The sequence below is a fragment of the Bos indicus genome, chromosome 13 (genome assembly GCF_029378745.1).
Source record: "Bos indicus isolate NIAB-ARS_2022 breed Sahiwal x Tharparkar chromosome 13, NIAB-ARS_B.indTharparkar_mat_pri_1.0, whole genome shotgun sequence".
NCBI classification, from domain to species: Eukaryota; Metazoa; Chordata; class Mammalia; order Artiodactyla; family Bovidae; genus Bos; species Bos indicus.
Genome location: NC_091772.1, coordinates 10,506,865 through 10,527,702, shown reverse-complemented (window position 1 = coordinate 10,527,702; position 20,838 = coordinate 10,506,865). Strand labels below are relative to the sequence as shown.

The window sequence follows — 20,838 nt, the reverse complement described above, 5'->3', positions numbered from 1 at the left end:
CCTCTGATTTTATCTGGCTTGCTTCAGCATGATAATACAGCTATCACTAAAAAAAAAATATTGTTCAATAGGAAAAAAAGTCTCTCAACTTGTGTGAAAAATGATGCACATTTCTCCACTTTCTTAAGGGTAAATAAAAAATATATAATGCAAATGGCAGAATGAAAGTCAGAGTTTAAGAAACGAGTGCATTATACAGATAATAAAACTATAGTAAATTACTTGTAATGAAAATACAAAAGAAAGCTGTCTATGAAAATGAGTGTCCTAAAACACTTTATCCTACATATTAATTGTCAACACATTCAATTTCACACGTACCTGACTTGGGAGTTGATGTAACTTGCTCTTTAAATCCTGTGCCTCATCTTCTAAGTTGGCACAGTTACGTGCCGTGACTTCCAGTGAAGCCTCCGTCATAGACCGCTTTTTTATGGTGTCCGTCAGTTCTCGCCAAAGTCATCTCACAACTGCCTAATAAGATTCTCTGTCACTAAGTTTATCAAATCACTTTACTACGACGTTGTGCTAATAATAGATAACGCCAACACATGGACTTTGAAAACCATCACCACACACAGCAGCTCACCTTCTTTTCCCTCCTCACTGAATCTGGTTACAGACACAGAAGGGGCCACCCTCTGGCCTTCCTGATATTAAGTTACTCAGACAAAAATGCAGACCCGCTGTCCACACCCTGCCCCTCCCGATAAATCTGCAGAGCTTCACCACCTCACAACCAGAAAGAAATGGGTGTGAATGTCCAACAAGTGGTGGAAAATTCCACCCTGTGCAGCATTTTCCCTCTTTCTTTATTAGAGGCTTTGATTAACTTCAGAGATCTTCACATATTCTAACCAGTGCTCAGATCTTTCCAACAGATTCCTATCCCAGCAAAAAAATGAGGCCATTCCCTTGTGGCTTATCTATTTTATATCTAGTAGTGGGTCTCTCTGGACACATTCTAACATTGAAGTCTTTTCTCTGAGATCATCTCTCATCTGATGCAGCTTGATTTTTAGCTTATTGAATTGACTTTCCACTTTAGAAAGTTGCTGGGAAGCTGTCTCACTGTTACTTCTCAGCTTAGTCACATCGAACTTCATTTGGTCCTGCAAGCATAACCTCTCGTCGTTTGCCTTCTGGAAGGCAAGCTCCAGGTCTCTTTGTGATGTCTGACCTTGATCATGATCGTGTGTGGCAGCAGCCAGTCTAGAACGGTATGATTCCACTTCTGCTTCCGGTGCTTGTTTGCTTTGTTTATTGTTCTCCAGCTCAGATTTGAGCATTGTATTCTCAGCTATCAGGACATTAAGCAGACCAGTATACTGGAATATAGTCTCTGTTAATATTTCCTCTTTCGATTTCATTGCCTTTTGAAGATTTTTAATATCCTCAAAATATTTCTTTTCCTTTTCCTGCTTCTGATTTTTTACTGTGTCTATTTCCAGTCTTAGGCTGGCAGTTTCATCCTGCAGCAGGTGGTTTTTGCATAACAGATCTTTTGCTTTTCTCCCACTATCAGAAACCTAAGTGAAACAAAGGAGACTTTTAGTTAGTACTCAATAAAATGACATTTCATTATTTCCTAAAAACGAAACACTAACCTGTATGTTTATACAGTGAAAAGACTGCAACAAGTGGCTCTCCAAACAGAAAAATAAAGGTTTGATACAAACCTCAAACTTCATAAGCAGAAACTTCCAAAGGTTCAAAAACTTAATTGAAGACAATGAATCCATGAAAGGAAAAAGAAATCCCAAGTGACTTTTCAAGAAGCTCAGAACTGAAAAGGCTTTTCTCTGAACCACAGCGAACCCAGAGGGCTTAAAATAAAAGATTTATAAATTTGACTACACTTAAAACTTGCATCTGATGTGGAATATTTATACAATGCAAAACTACTAAGCCATGAAAAAAGAATGAAATAATGCTATTTGCATCAAGAGATAGACCTAGACATTATCACACTATGTGAGGTAAGTCAAAGATAAATAATATATCATACTGTTTATATGTGGAATATAAAATGAATTTATTTCCAAAACAGAAAGAGACTCACAAACATAAAAAAAACAAACTTATGGTTACCATGGGGGAAAGGAGGGTAGGGGAAGGGATAAACAAGGAGGTTGGGTTTAACATATACCATTATATATAGACAAGTGCACATAAAATACCAATAAGGATCTACGTACAACATTAGGAACTACACAATATTCTACAAGAAGGATCTGAAAAGGAATATGCGTGTGTGATGTGTGTGTATCTGTGTTACTTACTCAGTCATGTCCAACTCTTTGCAACCCCACAGACTGTAGCCTGCCAGGCGCCTCTGTCCATGGAATTCCCCAAGCAAGAATACTGGACAGGGCAGCCATTTCCTTCTCCAGGGGATCTTCCCAACCTAAGGATCGAAGCCAGGTCTCCTGCTTTGCACGTGGATTCTTTACTGTCTGAGCCAGCAGCAAAGCCCCATTTATATAATATACACACATATATACATATATGTATGAATCACTGTGCTGTATACCTGAAACTGACACAATATTGTAAATCACCTGTGATTCAATAAACACCACTTGCTACCTTTAAAAACACGGCATCTGATACCTCCTATACAACTACTTCACAGCAAGAGCCTTAGCTCTATATGTATTTAAATAGATTATATTTTGTACAGAAATTGTTTTCTTGGGAATATGCTACCTCTCTAACATTTTAATAGGCAATTACAGACTTATACCTATTGACAACTGTACTAAGCACTTCTACAAACATCAATTAACCCATTAGCTATAATGATTCTGGAAAGGAAGAAGTTAAAACGATATAAGTAAGCTGCAGGCTTTTCACCAGGTCTTCTGACTCTGTTAGTCCTCTTACATCAAACCACAGTTACTTCTCTAGTACAAACATATCAATACAAAATAATCCTCCTATGTCATTCATGGTATATACACTAATGGTAAATAAGGTAAAATTCAGAGAGCTCTTCTTAGAGAGTCATGAGATTATTTGCTGCTGAAATAACTTTCATTATAGCTTCATACTGTTTAAAATAGTAAGATGGGGGAAATACAATGAGAAACATTATTATCACTAAATGTATACTATGGCATATCTCGGAGAAGGCAATGGCACCCCACTCCAGTACTCTTGCTTGGAAAATTCCATGGACGGAGGAGCCTGGTAGGCTGCAATCCATGGGGTCGCTAAGAGTCGGGCATAACTGAGCGACTTCACTTTCACTTTTCACTTTGATGCATTGGAGAAGGAAATGGCAGCCCACGCCAGTATTCTTGCCTGGAGAATCCCAGGGACGGGGGAGCCTGGTGGGCTGCCGTCTATGGGGTCGCACAGAGTCAGACACGACTGAAGTGACTGAACATAGCATAGCATAGCATGGCATATCTATCACTGTTTCCAAAAGTTCCTTGTACTGAAACAAGACACTACACAGAGCAGAGGGTTAATTTTCTCACAAGCACAAGAATGACTTCCAAAGTATGGTCTCTGAACTGCCTATAGTTTTCCTTCTTATCTTCGAAGTGATAAACTAACCTAATCATCTATCAAGGAAGGGAAATCACTACCAAATACTAGAATATCTATTAGTAATGGGAGTTTTTGATTTTTATTCTCTTGTTGGGAGGGGGACTTTTAAAAGTTTATTCTAAAAAAACACCTTGTTAAAGCATTCAAAAGTGTTTTTACAACTAATGTTGCAGCTTTTACAAACTGAAAACCTGTAAATGATGTGAAAGTGTCACTGACAGGATATTGGTTAAAGAAATGACAGTGGAGCCAAGAACAGACTCTGATTCAGACACTGAAGATGACGACGTGCATGGAGGGACAGACACGCTCACCCCAAATTAGAGGGACTTGGTCAGGTAGTGCAGTCGATGGGGACGCACACGTGGTCTGCCTGGACTAAACCACAATCAGGGTCCTGGCTCCTTTGACACAGTCGTGAAGGATCTGAGATCAATTCCTATGGAAAATATTGAAGGCCTCTCCTTGGACGAGGCCATTGTATGTCCCTACCTGACTGAGGTAGACAAATGGATTTGAATTACAAATAGTACTTTCCCGAGCTCTGCCTGAGAGGTTTTCATTGTGGGAGATCTGTTGCTAGGACCTCAGGGATGGGATCCGGTCCGTGTCTGAGAGGGATATCGGCTGGGGGAGTGAATTCCTCTGCTTGAGATGCCACTCGACAACTCTTCAGAATGAAGGACAATCAACTTCGAGAGTGTTTGGTATCTACCAGTTGCTGGAAAAAAATCTCATGGGGAGCATTCTCACACTTCTAGAGGATGCCAGTTAACACCTGTCTTTGAGGACTCTGCTGTGAGGGAGAACCCAGCTGGGAAAGTGGAGCCAGCTCTGAGCTGTTCACGGGGCAAGTGGCCTGGAGGGCTGACGGGCATAGAGGGAGCGTGTCCATGACTCTCAGCCACCTGCCGGATTGAAGGCCAGAGGTAACTTGATGTAAAATTAGGCACGATCTTCCCTCCCCATGCCCTTTCTCTTCTAGACCTATTCACTCACCAATGGTCCCTCAAGGCAGAAGGATCTGTCGCCTGAGGTGAGTGGAGAGCTTAGCCTCCAGTTTCTACACCAATCTCAACCCTGTGGTTTCTCAGTAACTATTGTGTGAGCTACTGACGTGACCTCTTCCTTCCTCTGATCGAAAAACTGCACCCAGCAGAGGCGGTCCTAAAATGGCGGAGGAGTAGGACGGGGAGACCACGTTCTCCCCCACAAATTCATCAAAAAACATTTAAACGCTGAGTAAATTCCACAAAACAATTTCTGAATGCCAGCAGAGGACATCAGGCACCCATAAAAGCAGCCCATTGTCTTCGAAAGGAGGTAGGAAAAAATATAAAAGACAAAAACAGAGACAAAAGAGGTAGGGACGGAGCTCCGTCCTGGGAAGGGAGACTTAAAAAGAGAGAAGTTTCCAAACATCAGGAAACACTCTCACTGCCGAGTCTGTGTCGAGCCTTGCAAGCACGGAGGGCAACATAACAGGGAGGAAAAATAAATAAATAATTAAAACCCACAGATTACGAGCCCAACGGTAACTCCCCCAGCGGTGAAACAGCGCAGACACCTGCACCTGCCACTAGCAAGCGGGGGCTGGGCAGGGAGGTGCAGGCTGCATTGCTTAGAGTAAGGACCGGGGCCTGAGTGCCCTGAGGGCAATCTGAGGGAACTAACGGGCTAGCAAACCAGACTGCGGGATAGCTACGACGCGAAAAGCCCTAACCTAAGAAACCACCAGGCCCCCGCACAGAACAAAGGACTGAACAGAACTAGCGGCTGCAGACCATCCCCCTCCTGTGACAGGTAGCCAGAGCCGGAAGGGGGCAATCGCAGCCCCAGGGAGACATTATCTACCAAACTGCAAGCAGGCTTCTTTGCTAACTAAGACTTCTTGGAGTTCTGGACAGTCAACATCTGCCTGAGAAGGTGCACCGGTTGTACACCCAGAAAACCGAGCGGCAGGGACGGGGGAGGCGATAAGTCGCAGCAACCGTGCTCGCCAAACACCTCATCCCCTGAGCTGCTCGGACCTGGGAAGGGCACAAAACTCAGGCCCAACCGAGTCTGCGCCTCTGAGGACTACCAGAGAGCGTGAACCTGAGCAGCTCAGACCTGGGACGTGCATGCAGCTCAGGGCAGGCCTCGGACGGTTCCTGGCTGAGCAACCTAGAGCCTGAGCAGTCTGGGCAGGGAGGGCACACGCTCCATGAGCGAGGGCAGGCCCAGTATGGCTGAGACACTGCGAGCACACGCCAGAGTTATTTGTTTGCAGCGTCCTTCCCTCCCCAGAGCGCGACTGAACAAGTGAGCCTAAAAAAGTGTCCACCACTGCCCCCTTGCGTCAGGGCAGAAATCAGGCACTGACGAGACCAGCAAACCGAAGAAGCTAAAACAGAGGGAACCGCCTTGGAAGTGACAGGGGCAATAGGTTAAAACCCTGTAGTTAGTACTGACTACATAGGAAGGGGCCTACAGATCTTGAGAAATATAAATCGGGACAAGGAACTATCCGAAAATGAACTGACCCCACACTGCCCACAATACCAGAGAAAGTCTTAGATATATTTTTATTATTTTTACGATCATTCTTTTATTTTTATTTTTTTAAATGTTAAGTTCTCTATTACTCCTTTAATTTTCATTTTTATAACCTACTATTACTTTGCCAAAAAAAAGACCCTATTTTTTAAAGCAAACTTCATATACATGTTTTTTTTCTTTTATAATTTTTGTGACTTTCTTTTTTTCTTTTTCTTCTTCTTTTCTTTAATATTGTATTTTTGAAAATACAACCACTACTCTAGATTTTTAATCTTAGCTTTTTGGTATTTGTTATCAATTTTGTACCTTTAAGAACCCAATCTTCAGTACCCATTTTTACTTGGAAGCAAGATTACTGGCTTAACTGCTCTCTCCCCCTTTGGACTCTCCTTTTTCTCCAACAGGTCACCTCTGTCTCCTCCCTCCCCCTTCTCTTCTCTACCCAACTCTCTGAATCTCTGTGTGTTCCAGACGGTGGAGAACATTTAGGGAACTGATTACTGACTGGATCTGTCTCTCTCCTTTGGATTCCCCACTTTTATTCTCCCGGCCTCCTCTGTCTCCTTCCTTTGGCTTTTCTTCTCTGTATAACTCCGTGAACATCTTTTGATTCCACCTCATCTCATTCCGGTCACCTCTAACTCCCTCCTCCCTCTTCTCTTCTCCATGTAACTCTGTGAACCTCTCTGGGTGTCCCTCACTGTGGAGAAAGTTTTCATCTTAAACCTAGATGTTTTATCAATGGTGCTGTATAGAAGGAGAAGTCTTGAGACTACTGTAAAAATAAGACTGAAAACCAGAAGCAGGAGGCTTAAGTCCAAATCCTGAGAACACCAGAGAACTCCTGAGTCCAGGGAACATTAATCGACTCATCAAATACCTCCATACCTACACTGAAACCAAGCACCAACCAAGGGCCAACAAGTTCCAGACCATGACATACCACGCAAATTCTCCAGCAACACAGGAACACAGCCCTGAGCTTCAATATACAGGCTGCCCAAAGTTACTCCAAACCCACTGACATCTCATAACTCATTAATGGACACTTCATTGCACTCCAGAGAGAAGAAATCAGCTCCACCCACCAGAACACCGACACAAGCTTCCCTAACCAAGAAACCTTGACAAGCCTCCCGTACAACCTCACCCACAGCGGGGAAACTCCACAATAAAGAAAACTCCACAAAATGCCAGAATACAGAAAGGCCACCCCAAACTCAGCAATATAAACAAGATGAAGATACAGAGGAATACCCAGCAGGTAAAGGAACAGGATAAATGTCCACCAAACGAAACAAAAGAGGAAGAGATAGGGATTCTTCCTGATAAAGAATTCTGAATGATGATAGTGAAAATGATCAAAAACCTTGAAATCAAAATGGAATCACAGATAAATAGCCTGGAGACAAGGATTGAGAAGATTCAAGAAAGCTTTAACAAGGACCTAGAAGAAATAAAAAAACAGTCAATATATAATGAATAATGCAACAAATGAGATGAAAAACACTCTGGAGGCAACAAATAGTAGAATAACAGAGGCAGAAAATAGGATTAGTGAAGTAGAAGATAGAATGGTAGAAATAAATGAATCAGAGAGGAAAAAAGAAAAACAAATTAAAAGAAATAAGGACAATCTCAGAGACCTCCAGGACAATATTAAACGCCACAACATTCGAATCATAGGAGTCCCAGAAGAAGACAAAAAGAAAGGCCAAGAGAAAATACTTGAGGAGATAATAGTTGAAAACTTCCCTAAAATGGGGAAGGAAATAATCACCCAAGTCCAAGAAAACCAGAGAGTCCCAAACAGGATAAATCCAAGGCGACACACCCCAAGACACATATTAATCAAATTAACAAAGATCAAACACAAAGAATAAATATTAAAAGCAGCAAGGGAAAAACAACAAATAACACACAAGGAGATTCCCATGAGGATAACAGCTGATCTTTCAATAGAAACTCTTCAGGCCAGGAGGGAATGGCAAGACATACTTAAAGTGATGAAAGAAAATAACCTACAGCCCAGATTACTGTACCCAGCAAGGATCTCATTCAAATATGAAGGAGAAATCAAAAGCTTTAAGACAAGCAAAAGCTGAGAGAATTCAGCACCACCAAACCAGCTCTCCAACAAATGCTAAAGGATCTTCTCTAGACAGGAAACAAAAAAGGGTATAAACTCGAACCCAAAACAATAAAGTAAATGGCAATGGGATCATACTTATCAATAATTACCTTAAATGTAAATGGGTTGAATGCCCCAAGCAAAAGACATAGACTGCCTGAATGGATACAAAAACAAGACCCCTATATATGTTGTCTACAAGAGACCCACCTCAAAACAGGGGACACATACAGACTGAAAGTGAAGGGCTGGAAAAAGATATTCCATGCAAATAGAGACCAAAAGAAAGCAGGAGTAGCAATACTCATATCAGATAAAATAGAATGAGACAAAGAAGGACACTACATAATCATCAAAGGTTCAATCCAAGAAGAACAGATAACAATTATAAATATATATGCACCCAACATAGGAGCACTGCAATATGTAAGACAAATGCTAACAAGTAGAAAGGGGAAATTAACAATAACACAATAATAGTGGGAGACTTTAATACCCCACACATACCTATGGATAGATCAACTAAACAGAAAATAACAAGAAAACACAAACTTTAAATGATACAATAAACTAGTTGGACCTAATTGATATCTATAAGACATTTCACCCCAAAATAATGAATTTGACATTTTTCTCAAGCACACACGGAACCTTCTACAGGATAGATCACATCCTGGGCCATAAATCTAGCCTTGGTAAATTCAAAAAAATTGAAATCATTCCAAGCATCTTTTCTGACCACAATGTGGTAAGATTAGATCTCAATTACAGGAGAAAAACTACTAAAAATTCCAACATATGGAGGCTGAACAACACGCTGCTGAATAACCAACAAATCACAGAAGAAATCAAAAAAGAAATCAAAATATGCATAGAAATGAATGAAAATGAAAACACAACAACCCCAAACCTATGGGATACTGTAAAAGCAGTGCTAAGGGAAAAGTTCATACCAATACAGGCATACCTCAAGAAACAAGAAAAAAGTCAAATAAATAACCTAACTCTACACCTAAAGCAACTAGAAAAGGAAGAAATGAAGAACCCCAGGGCTAGCAGAAGGAAAGAAGTCTTAAAAATTAGGGCAGAAATAAATGCAAAAGAAACAAAGAGACCATAGCAAAAATCAACAAAGCCAAAAGCTGGTTCTTTGAAAGGAAAATAAAATTGACAAACTATTAGCCAGACTCATCAAGAAACAAAGGGAGAAAAATCAAATCAATAAAATTAGAAATGAAAATGGAGAGATCACAACAGACAACACAGAAATACAAAGGATCATAAAGTGCTTATAGTGCAGGTAGAAAAAATAAAAATTAAAAAAAAAAGAAATACAAAGGATCATAAGAGACTACTATCAGCAATTATATTCCAATAAAATGGACAACGTGGAAGAAATGGACGAATTCTTAGAAAAGTACAACTTCCCAAAACTGAACCAGGAAGAAATAGAAAATATTAACAGACCCATCACAAGCACGGAAATTAAAACTATAATCAGAAATCTTCCAGCAAACAAAAGCCCAGGTCCAGACAGCTTCACAGCTGAATTCTACCAAAAATTTAGAGAAGAGCCAACACCTATCCTACTCAAACTCTTCCAGAAAATTGCAGAGGAGGGTAAACTTCCAAACTCATTCTATGAAGCCACCATCAACCTAATACCAAAACCTGACAAAGATGCCACAAAAAAAGAAAACTACAGGTCAATATCACTGATGAAGATAAATGCAAAAATCCTTAACAAAATTCTAGCAATCAGAATCCAACAACACATTAAAAAGATCATACACCATGACCAAGTGGGCTTTATCCCAGGGATGCAAGGATTCTTCAATATTTGCAAATCAATTAATGTAATAAACCACATCAACAAATTGAAAAATAAAAGCCATATGATTATCTCAACAGATGCAGAGAAAGCCTTTGACAAAATTCAACATCCATTTATGATAAAAAAAAAAAAACTCTCCAGAAAGCAGGAATAGAAGGAACATACCTCAACATAATAAAAGCTATATATGACAAACCCACAGCAAACATTATCCTCAATGGTGAAAAATTGAAAGCATTTCCCCTAAAGTCAGGAACAAGACAAGGGTACCCACTTTCACCACTACTACTCAACATAGTTTTGGAAGTTTTGGCCACAGCAATCAGAGAAGAAAAAGAAATAAAAGGAATCCAAATTGGAAAAGAAGAAGTAAAACTCTCACTGTTTGCAGATGACATGATCCTCTACATAGAAAACCCTAAAGACTCCACCAGAAAATTACTAGAGCTAATCAATGAATATAGTAAAGTTGCAGGATATAAAATCAACACACAGGAATCCCTTACATTCCTTTACACTAATAATGAGAAAATAGAAAGAGAAATTAAGGAAACAATTCCATTCACCATTGCATCGAAAAGAATAAAATACTTAGGAATATATCTACCTAAAGAAACTAAAGACCTATATATAGAAAACTATAAAACACTGGAGAAAGAAATCAAAGAGGACACTAATAGATGGAGAAATATACCATGTTCATGGATTGGAAGAATCAATATAGTGAAAATGAGTATACCACCCAAAGCAATCTATAGATTCAATGCAATCCCTATCAAGCTACCAACAGTATTCTTCACAGAGCTAGAACAAATAATTCCACAATTTGTATGGAAATACAAAAAACCTCGATAGCCAAAGCAATCTTGAGAAAGAAGAATGGAACTGGAGGAATCAAACTACCTGACTTCAGGCTCTACTACAAAGCCACAGTCATCAAGACAGTATGGTACTGGCACAAAGACAGAAATATAGATCAATGGAACAAAATAGAAAGCCCAGAGATAAATCCACGCACCTATGGACACCTCATGTTTGACAAAGGAGGCAAGAATATACAATGGAGAAAAGACAATCTCTTTAACAAGTGGTGCTGGGAAAACTGGTCAACCACTTGTAAAAGAATGAAACTAGAACACTTTCTAACACCATACACAAAAATAAACTCAAAATCGATTTAAGATCTAAATGTAAGACCAGAAACTATAAAACTGCTAGAGGAGAACATAGGCAAAACACTCTCCGACATACATCACAGCAGGATCCTCTATGACCCACCTCCCAGAATATTGGAAATAAAAGCAAAAATAAACAAATGGGACCTAATTAAAATTAAAAGCTTCTGCACGGCAAAGGAAACTATAAGCAAGGTGAAAAGACAGCCTTCAGAATGGGAGAAAATAATAGCAAATGAAGCAACTGACAAACAACTAATCTCAAAAATATACAAGCAACTCCTACAACTCAATTCCAGAAAAATAAACAACCCAATCAAAAAATGGGCCAAAGAACTAAACAGACATTTCTCCAAAGAAGACATATAGATGGCTAACAAACACATGAAAAGATGCTCAACATCACTCATTATCAGAGAAACGCAAATCAAAACCACAATGAGGTACCATTTCACACCAGTCAGAATGGCTGCGATCCAAAAGTCTACAAGCAATAAATGCTGGAGAGGGTGTGGTGAAAAGGGAACCCTCTTACACTGTTGGTGGGAATGCAAACTAGTACAGCCACTACAGAGAATAGTGTGGAGATTCCTTAAAAAACTGGAAATAGAACTGCCTTATGATCCAGCAATCCCATTGCTGGGCATACACACCGAGGAAACCAGAAGTGAAAGAGACACGTGTACCCCAATGTTCATCGCAGCACTGTTTATAATAGCCAGGACATGGAAGCAACCTAGATGTCCATCAGCAGATGAATGGATAAGAAAACTGTGGTACATATACACAATGGAGTATTACCCAGCCATTAAAAAGAATACATTTGAATCAGTTCTAATGAGGTGGATGAAACTGGAGCCTATTATACAGAGTGAAGTAAGCCAGAAAGAAAAACACCAACAGTATACTAACACATATATATGGAATTTAGAAAGATGGTAACGATAACACTTTATACGAGACAGCAAAAGAGACATAGATGTATAGAACAGTCTTTTGCACTCTGTGGGAGATGGAGAGGGTGGGATGATTTGGGAGAATGGCATTGAAACATGTATAATATCATATATGAAACGAATCACCAGTCCAGGTATGATGCAGTTTGGGGCTGGTGCACTGGGATGACCCAGAGGGATGGTACGGAGAGGGAGGTGGGAGGGGGGGTTCAGGATGGGGAACACGTGTACACTCATGGCGGATTCATGCTGATGTATGGCAAAACCATACATACAATACTGTAAAGTAATTAACCCCCAATTAAAATAAATAAATTTAAATTAAAAAAAAAAAAGAAAGCTGAGCACCAAAGACTTGATGGTTTTGAACAGTGGTGTTGGAGAAGACTCTTTGGAGTCCCTTTGACTGCAAGGAGATCCAACCAGTCAATCCTAAAGGAAATCAGTCCTGAATATTCATTGGAAGGACTGATGCTGAAGCTCAAACTCCAATACTCTGGCGACTTAATGCGAAGAGCTGACACATTGGAAAAGACTCTGATGCTGGGAAAGATTGAGGGCAGGAGGAGAAGAGGAAGACAGAGGATGAGATGGTTGGATGGCATCATTGACTCGATGGACATGGGTTTGTGGGACTCCGGGAGTTGGTGATAGACAGGGAGGCCTGGCATGCTGCAGTTCATGGGGTCGCAAAGAGTCGGAAATGACTGAGTGACTGAACTGAACGGAACTGATGCTGGGAAAGATTGTGGGCAGGAGGATGAGGGGACAACAGAGGATGAGATGGTTGAATGGCATCACCAACTCAATGGATATGAGTTTGAGTAAACTCCAAATGTTGGTGATGGACAGGGAGGCCTGGCGTGCTGCAGTCCATGAGGTCATAAAGAGTCGGACACAACTGAGTGACTGAACTGAATTGACTGAATTGAAATTGAGAATTGGAGCAAATTTTTTGCAAAAATGTTCTAAGTAAATCATAAATAGCAGATGGAAGAGCAAATCAAGAAGTGTTTGGGTAAAGCTCACCATTTGAGTCCCAAATTATGACTGAATGACAAGTAGATGCCTTTAAACAGTTGACAGGCCATAAGAATAAATGATTCAAGGCTGAAATATTTCCCAAATTAAATTGACACGAAGAAAAATTATCCCAAGAAATATCACAAATACCTCCAATAAACACCACCACTTGCTAGTTTAAAAAAAAAAATACATCTGATGCCTAACCTATACAGCTACCCCAAAGTAAGAGCCTTAGCTCTGTACATATCTAAACAGATTAAATTTTGTAAAAAAATTTTTTCTTGAGAATATGCTACCGTTCTAACATTGTAATAGTCCACTACAAGAATTATACTTATTGATAGCTGCACTAAGCACTTCTACAAACATCAGTTAACTCATTAGCTATAATGATTCTGGAAAGGAAGAAGTTAGAAATATAAGTAAGGTGCAGGTTTTTCACCAGGTCTTCTGACTCTACTAGTCCTCTTACATCAAACCGCAGTTACTTCTCTAGTACAAACATATCAATACAAAATAAGCCTCTTACTTCACTCATGCTGCATACACTAATGGTAAATAGGTAAAATTTAGAGAGCTCTTCTTAGACAATCATGAGACAGACATGTAAAGCCACAATATCTTCTCTTCTCTACTTCATAACAGGACCTTTATAACAAGTTGCCAAGCTTCAACTGCAACATTATTCACGGTTTACAAAATTCCTGTCACTTTTTTTCCTTTTCTCAATTTCTTAAATTGAAATGCTTCTTTCCCAACAAATTACTTTTCACCTTTTAAAACTCATCCTTCTTTCTAAAGTTGTTCTTGATTACAGCTGTCTTTCCCCAGATAAACAGGTCTCTCTTTCCTTGTAGCTACCTTAGGACTTTATAGATTTTTCAAGTGTATCTTTATCACCTGAATGTACATGTCTACCTTGTTGGCCCTTAGACTGCAGAGGAGAAGCTCTTAAAAATCACCTTGGTATACATAAGTCTTTAGTTCTTTTATTCAATAATTGTTTTTTGGGTTCCTGCTCAGTACGAGACACTGGAGTTTAAACAAAAATGTACATAAAAGGTGTCAGGGATGGCTTTTCGAGAGATACTGCCTGAGTGCAGACTTACGCAGTTCAAGGGAACAGAGGGCAGGTGCGGTAGAGCACGGAAGGCTGTAGCAAGATGGGGAGAGAAGCACACACACGAAAGGGTAAATATTTGTTCAAAGTACAGGGACAGGTGAGGAGGGCATCAGCAGTGGTTCAGGATTCCCGAGCAAAGGACAGAAAGGACGAGAGGTGGAGAGTCAGGCAGAAGTCAGATTATGAAAGCATCACGTGTCACTTTCAGATGTCTAGATATTAATGTGATTTGATGAGTGGTTCATGGTCACATGTGCTGTTGAGACAGGTGACTCGAAATACTACAGGAGATGGAATTTGAAGGGCATACAAATAAATGGGGGGAGAAGAATCTGAAGGCATTAATAATGAAAAAAAAAAAAAAAAAAGGTGATGCAGGCCTGAACTGGGGGAGTGTTTCCAGAAATATTTAGGATATAAAACTTTCTGGGTTGAGTACAGAATAAATCTGTATGAAATCAATACATGTACAAATCCTGGGATCCTGAAGGAGTAGACTCTGCCAGTTACTCTATAAAAGGTAGTGACTGACAAGAGAAATGATCAGCATGAACTGTCTGAAGTTGCTTCTATTTATTTGGTGGTTTTCCTATGTCTCATCTTTCAGTGTTGAAAGGATTTGTGTAGGTGTTTTATTTGAATCTATGCTTCTTGGACCTACCAAGCTCATTGGGAAAAAAGAGCAAACAAGGCACTTGTAGAGATGTTAAAAACACACAAAAAAACCACTTTGAGTTTATAGCTTGTAGTCACTATTCTAGGAGATAACTGAGAATCTTGTAAATGCAAAGGTAACTTCTACAGGTGAGGAAAGAAAAGAAAAAAAATAGGAGTGAAAAAAGAAACAGTGTATGATTTCTTACCATAGCCCTGATTGTATGACTGATTGAAGGCACTAAATTAATTGGTATTTATGGACAGCACGTATTAGATGTGATTACTCAAAAGACTGGGCATCCCAGTAGAATAAGAACTGGTTTTCTATATACTGCTTTTAAATGATACAGCACTCCTTAAAACCAACATTCCTTCTGAACTATTCATTTATTACAAATAATAAAACAAGTTGATATATTAGATGGATACAACTGAGGAGGTACTATGTAGCAAATTTCCCATGACTCCCATTATCACTGGGAAAGTCAATTCTAAAATACATAAAGTCATAGAAAACACAAGAAATATTTTAGCATTTGGCTTCACAGGTGCTCTTGCAGTCATACTGAATATAATTTATAACAAATACTTATGAATTAACAGCTATGTAAAAATATAGCTAGGAAGCCACAATTTGAGAAGGCAATCTCTAGATGTCTACCTAGGTCTCCCAACTAGATGCAAAATTCTGAATATAATCCTGCTACCCACTCTCAGGTATGCTACATACTAGCCTAAAAGTTAGGAGAGTTTCTCCTAACTCTCTTTGTCACGTATGATTGTCTTACTATGGTCAGAGGAAGAATGCAAACACCTTCCTAAGAAATGCTGTTTGGCTGTAGGTTGCATAAAAGGAGTCAGCACACGGTAGATTTTCCCACAACATTTAACTTTGGAAACGTCAGTGCCCAGGTGGCCCAGGACTGAGTGCTCTGGGCTTCTTCACTACCTTCTTTGCTTTCTGTTTTCTGGCAGCTGAGACTTGCACAGCTGATGGAGCGTGTAAGTCCCTGCCAGAAACACCACTCCAATATTCACCTTTTGTTTATCTATTAAGGTTGTCAGGGGAGTGTGTAATTTCCTTGGTTTTGTCTTGTCACAGCAAACATTTGAAGCGACGGACATTAAAGCCCTCAGCGTCACAGCTCTTGGACAGTGTTACAGCTCCATGTTACAGCTCAGTTTTACTTAGAAAATAACGGAAAATACATCCTCGAGGCATGAGGGCATGCCAACCCAAAAGACACGAAGAGAAGAGAGAAAGAGAGAGGGAGAGAGAGAGAGTGTGCACGCACGGGAGAGAGACCCCCAGCCCTTTGGCCCCTCTTTTTATGTTTTTTTCCTCCCCCTGGACTTGCCCCATGTAAACTGGGCTAGCCAGGAGTGCTGTTTGTTCTACCTGAGGCCCTCACTCCGGTCCTCGGACCTTCCTTTGTTCTATCTTTGCAGGCTCTACCCTTCCTTGTCTTTTAGCCACCGCCATTCTGGACTCCTTTTTCCTATTCTAACTACCTAACAAGGTCATCTGTCCCAATTCTGTGGATGCTGACTGATTTTTGGTCATTGATTGTGAAATCAACAGACACTGAACATCAACTTGCAAATGCCTAGCTCTCTGACAAGTCTCATTACTGAGGCTCAAACTAGTAGAATCCCAACCTGAAAAATCTGGAAACAAAGTCTCCATTTATTAGAATGTGAGGAAGAATGCAACTCTGAGGACCTCCTACAAACTTATTTCAGAGAATCACTTCCACGACCTCCTGTCCCCTAAACTCACTGCTCCTTCACAGCTTATTGTATCTCACACATCACTGCCATTCATGAAGAGATGCTAACCAGTGCGTCTCATTTTTTCTACTTTTTACTTTTCTAGTGTTACTTACATCGATTCACTCAATCTGTTCCCTATTCTGTATTCCATAAGAACTTTATGAATAATTTAATTGCCACGGAATTATTAGATATTAAAAATCTTGCATGTTTCAAAATCAGTGTGGTATTTATTGAAAATAACACTTCTAGCATTTAGGGAATGAACTCTATTAATCTGTTTTGTTTCAAAACTTAGTTTGGTTTGCTACATCATGCTAATGCTTCAGAGGATTTCTGTGAAACAACTGCCAAAAAATCAGCTATCTCAAAAAAAAAGAAAAAGAAAGTCAATGCCTTCCATATTCAAATTAGTCTACTTCAAATAATAAATACCAGTACAACATATACGTCTGATGCCTGAGAGTTACTTAGAGGGGTGGGGTTTCCCCTAGTTCTAGCACCACCACCCTTCTCCCCCACCCCCAGTATTCTCTGGAGCAACAATGATCTTTTCTCTTTTCAGTGGAAATACACTGGAGCCATGTAGAAGGAATTCTCTCAAGTGTCCTCATCAACTCCAAACTCACCTCCCTAAGGACTTACTTTCCTCCCTTCCTCCTGTCACTAGAATCTCTCCTTTCCAAAGGGTAATCTCTGGATCTGCGGTCTGAATTCCTCCCCCTTTACATTCCTTCTATGGATCATCTCCACCACTTCTTTTTCCCTCTCTGCTTAGCAATGGTATCTTACACCTGTAATTGCTACTTCAACTCCTTGCTTCCCTCTGGCAATAAACACACTCAGAAAGAAAAACAAAATAATGCTTTTTCTTGACCCTGTTATGTCTCACACTATCCAATGCTCTTCTTCCAGATTTCTCTAAAGACAAGGCTACACCCTTGCTACTCAGAGAGCCTGTTAGAAACACAGAATCTCAGACCTTCGGCTCAGCCAGTGCACTTCCCACAAGATCCCCAGGCAACTAATTCAAATGTGAGAAACTCTGGTCTACACTGAGTCTGCTTCTACATGACTTCAACTTGATTTATTCTTCTAAATCTTAGCCTCAACTTACTCTCCAGAGAAGGCAATAGCAACCCACTCCAGTACTCTTGCCTGGGAAACTCCATGGATGGAGAAGCCTGGTGGGCTGCCGTTTATGGGGTCGCCCAGAGTCGGACATGACTGATGCGACTTAGCAGCAGCAGCAACTTACCTTCACTCTGCCTTCACTTTGGAGACACTTCCCTCCAAACTGAAACTGCATTAGAAGTTGGAAACTTGCCAGTGGTCACTGTATCAGGCTGTAGGTTCCTTGATCTCCCCATCACAGTCTCTGCTCTCTCCTTTCCAGTTCTCTTGTTTTGGCCTAAGTGACACCATCCTATAAAACAGCATCATCTCATATGACATCAATTTGCACACATTTACAGCTGAGCGCCTATGCCCATGTTCCTGCACAGAGGCTAACACACAGCTCTGCGTGCCCAGGGACCTCAATCCTGAATGCCTTCTCACAGCCAGAAAAACAGTAAGACAAGGAAAACTCTGCTGTTCTTCTCGGACAAGCTCACTTCAAATTCATCACCCATGTCAAATACTCTCCCCTTTTCTAAAGACCTATCTTCTTTCTTGCCACCTTCCCCCATAGACCCTTGCTTCCTTTTCCTTCATTTCCTCCCTGTACCCTATGGCTCTCTCATCCTTCATTCCCTCTTTCCTCTTATTTCTCAACCTTCCTGAGGTTGTAGAGTATCTTGAAACAGAACTAATAATTTTTTTCTTTTGGCCATGGATCACATGGAATCTTACTTTCCTGACCAGGGATTGAAACTGCACCCCCTGCATCAGAGAGTCTTAACCACACAGAGTCTTAACCATTGGACCAGACTGCCAAGGAAGTCCAGGAACTAATAATTTACCTCCTTAAATGGCAATCTCAATTTAATCTGTGGCTGACACCTGATAAGATACACTATCTCCCTCCTCGTCTTTTTTGTCACTACATGTCCAACAGGTGATTTTCTCTGGCTGTTGGAATATGTCAGCAGTCCCGTTTTAATTCAACGTTCTGTCAAATGACTTTTCTATCAAATCCAGTTCTTACCTTCTACTTGTCTGTTTAATGTCTTTTTTTCTTCTTTGATCAGCAGCTCCAGATAAACGATCCACATACTTCTGTGGAAGGCTCTCAGAGATACTCTGTTAAAATTAATACTGAGTTGTATGAAGATTTCCTAAACCCTTTCTAAGAAAATACCCTGCTTTTAAAAACTGCCCACGTTTAACCCAGGTAAGACAGGTTTTGTCAAGATCCCACAGCTGCTAAGTGTCAGAACCAGGATGCTGACTTCAGGCACGGTGCTGGATCACCAGGCAGCAGCCGCCTGCAACGAAGAGAGCAGGCCCTTCCTATCGCCTCCCATTGGTGCCACCTTCAAACAGGGCACCCTTACTTTCTGTTACTTCAAGTATGGCTGCCATAAAGGTACTTCGCACATCCAAAATGCTTTGTATTATTAGCGTAAAAATGAAAGTCGCTCAGTCGTGTCCGACTCTTTGCTACCCCATGCCCTATACAGTCCATGGAACTCTCCAGGCCAGAATACTGGGGTGCGTAGCCTTTTCCTTCTCCAGGGGATCTTCTTGACTCAGGAATCGAACGGAGGTCTCCTGCATTACAGGCAGATTCTTTACCAACTGAGCGATCAGGGAAGCCCTTGTTAAAACATCACTAAAGCAAACTGCTGTTGTCATAAGCCCACAGATTTATCACTACCCCCCATGCTTTTGTCTCTTGAAATGTTCCTTGAAGATCAACTTGACAATCCAAACCCAGTAATACTTTCAAGTTTCAAGAAGTATCTTTTCAATGCCGAAGTGGTAAAAAAAAACAAAAAAACACAATTCAGCCTGTTGCTCTCTGACGCTCTCTAGCAATTTTACACGTGCACATGTACCGAAGAAACATACATTTGGTTGGGAGACTGGGACTGACACATACACACTACACACTATTGTGTAGGAAATAGATAACTAATGAGGACCAACTGTATAGCACAGGGAACTCAACACTCTGTAAGAGCCCATACGGAAAAAATGCTTTTAAAAAGGGCGGATATACATATATACACATAATTGATTCACTCTGTTGCACACCTGACACTAACACAATATTGTAAATCAACTGTACTCCAATAAAAATCGAGGGGAGAACAGAAGGAAGAGACACAAATATTTGGCTACAGACTGACCTGGAATAATGCAGCAATTTTTAGATAAACGTCACTTCAGAACCCAAAGTGTAGGCTAGGAAAATCAGGATATTGTCATTATCTTCAAATTAAAAACAATTAGGAGCCCGGTGGCAGCGGGCCGCACGCACTCGCCAAACCCACCGCTGGTGCATGGCAGCTTTCTCCCGGCGCCTCGCCGGCCCCACGCGGAGGGGGCCCGAGTTCGACCGCCAGCTGCCGCCCCTCAGGCCAGAGGGTGATCGCCCGCCCTCCAGGCTCTCAGGGCCCCGGGGCGCCGGCGCGCGTTTCCCACCAACAGGGCCCCGTTTCCGGCTCACACGCCCCCTGAGGAGCAGGCCCGGCTCGCCGCTCAAACGCACCCCTGCTCCCGCTCCCCAACGGCCCGGCTCCCCGCTCACACGCTCCCCTCTCCCCGCTCCCCAACGGCCCAGCTCCCCGCTCACACGCACCCCTCTCCCCGCTCCCCAACGGCCCCGCTAGCCGCTCGCGCGCTGCCCTCACCCCAGTGCGCCGGGCGGCGCTCCCGCTCTCACAACCCAAGACGCCGGCCCGCGCTCCCCGGCCGCACGCCCCCCGCGCAGGCGCCCGCCCGGCTCGCCGCCCGCACAACCCCGCCCCCAGGCACGGGCGTGGTGCTGGCCGCTCACACGCCCTCTGCGCGCCGCCAACCCTCAAAGAGGCCCGGCCTAAACTCTCCGCCCGGCGCCCGCGCCGTGTTCTCCGAGAAGCCCGTGGAGCCGGCCCGGGAGCTGCCCCGCGCGGCCG

General features: G+C 41.6%; 1 protein-coding gene across 1 annotated transcript in view; it reads right to left on the bottom strand.

Annotated features, from left to right (window-relative positions):
- The window catches only part of LOC139186646 (ankyrin repeat domain-containing protein 26-like), a 40,572-nt gene extending 20,508 nt beyond the window's left edge, over positions 1-20,064 (bottom strand). The window contains exons 1-3 of the mRNA XM_070801943.1: positions 18,924-20,064; positions 18,033-18,200; positions 322-1,529 (exon numbers count right to left, since the gene is read on the bottom strand). Coding sequence (XP_070658044.1) covers positions 322-420 — 99 coding nt within the window. The 5' untranslated portion in view covers positions 421-1,529; positions 18,033-18,200; positions 18,924-20,064. The remainder of the gene's footprint in view (positions 1-321; positions 1,530-18,032; positions 18,201-18,923) is intronic.
- Positions 20,065-20,838: the final 774 nt, after the last annotated feature.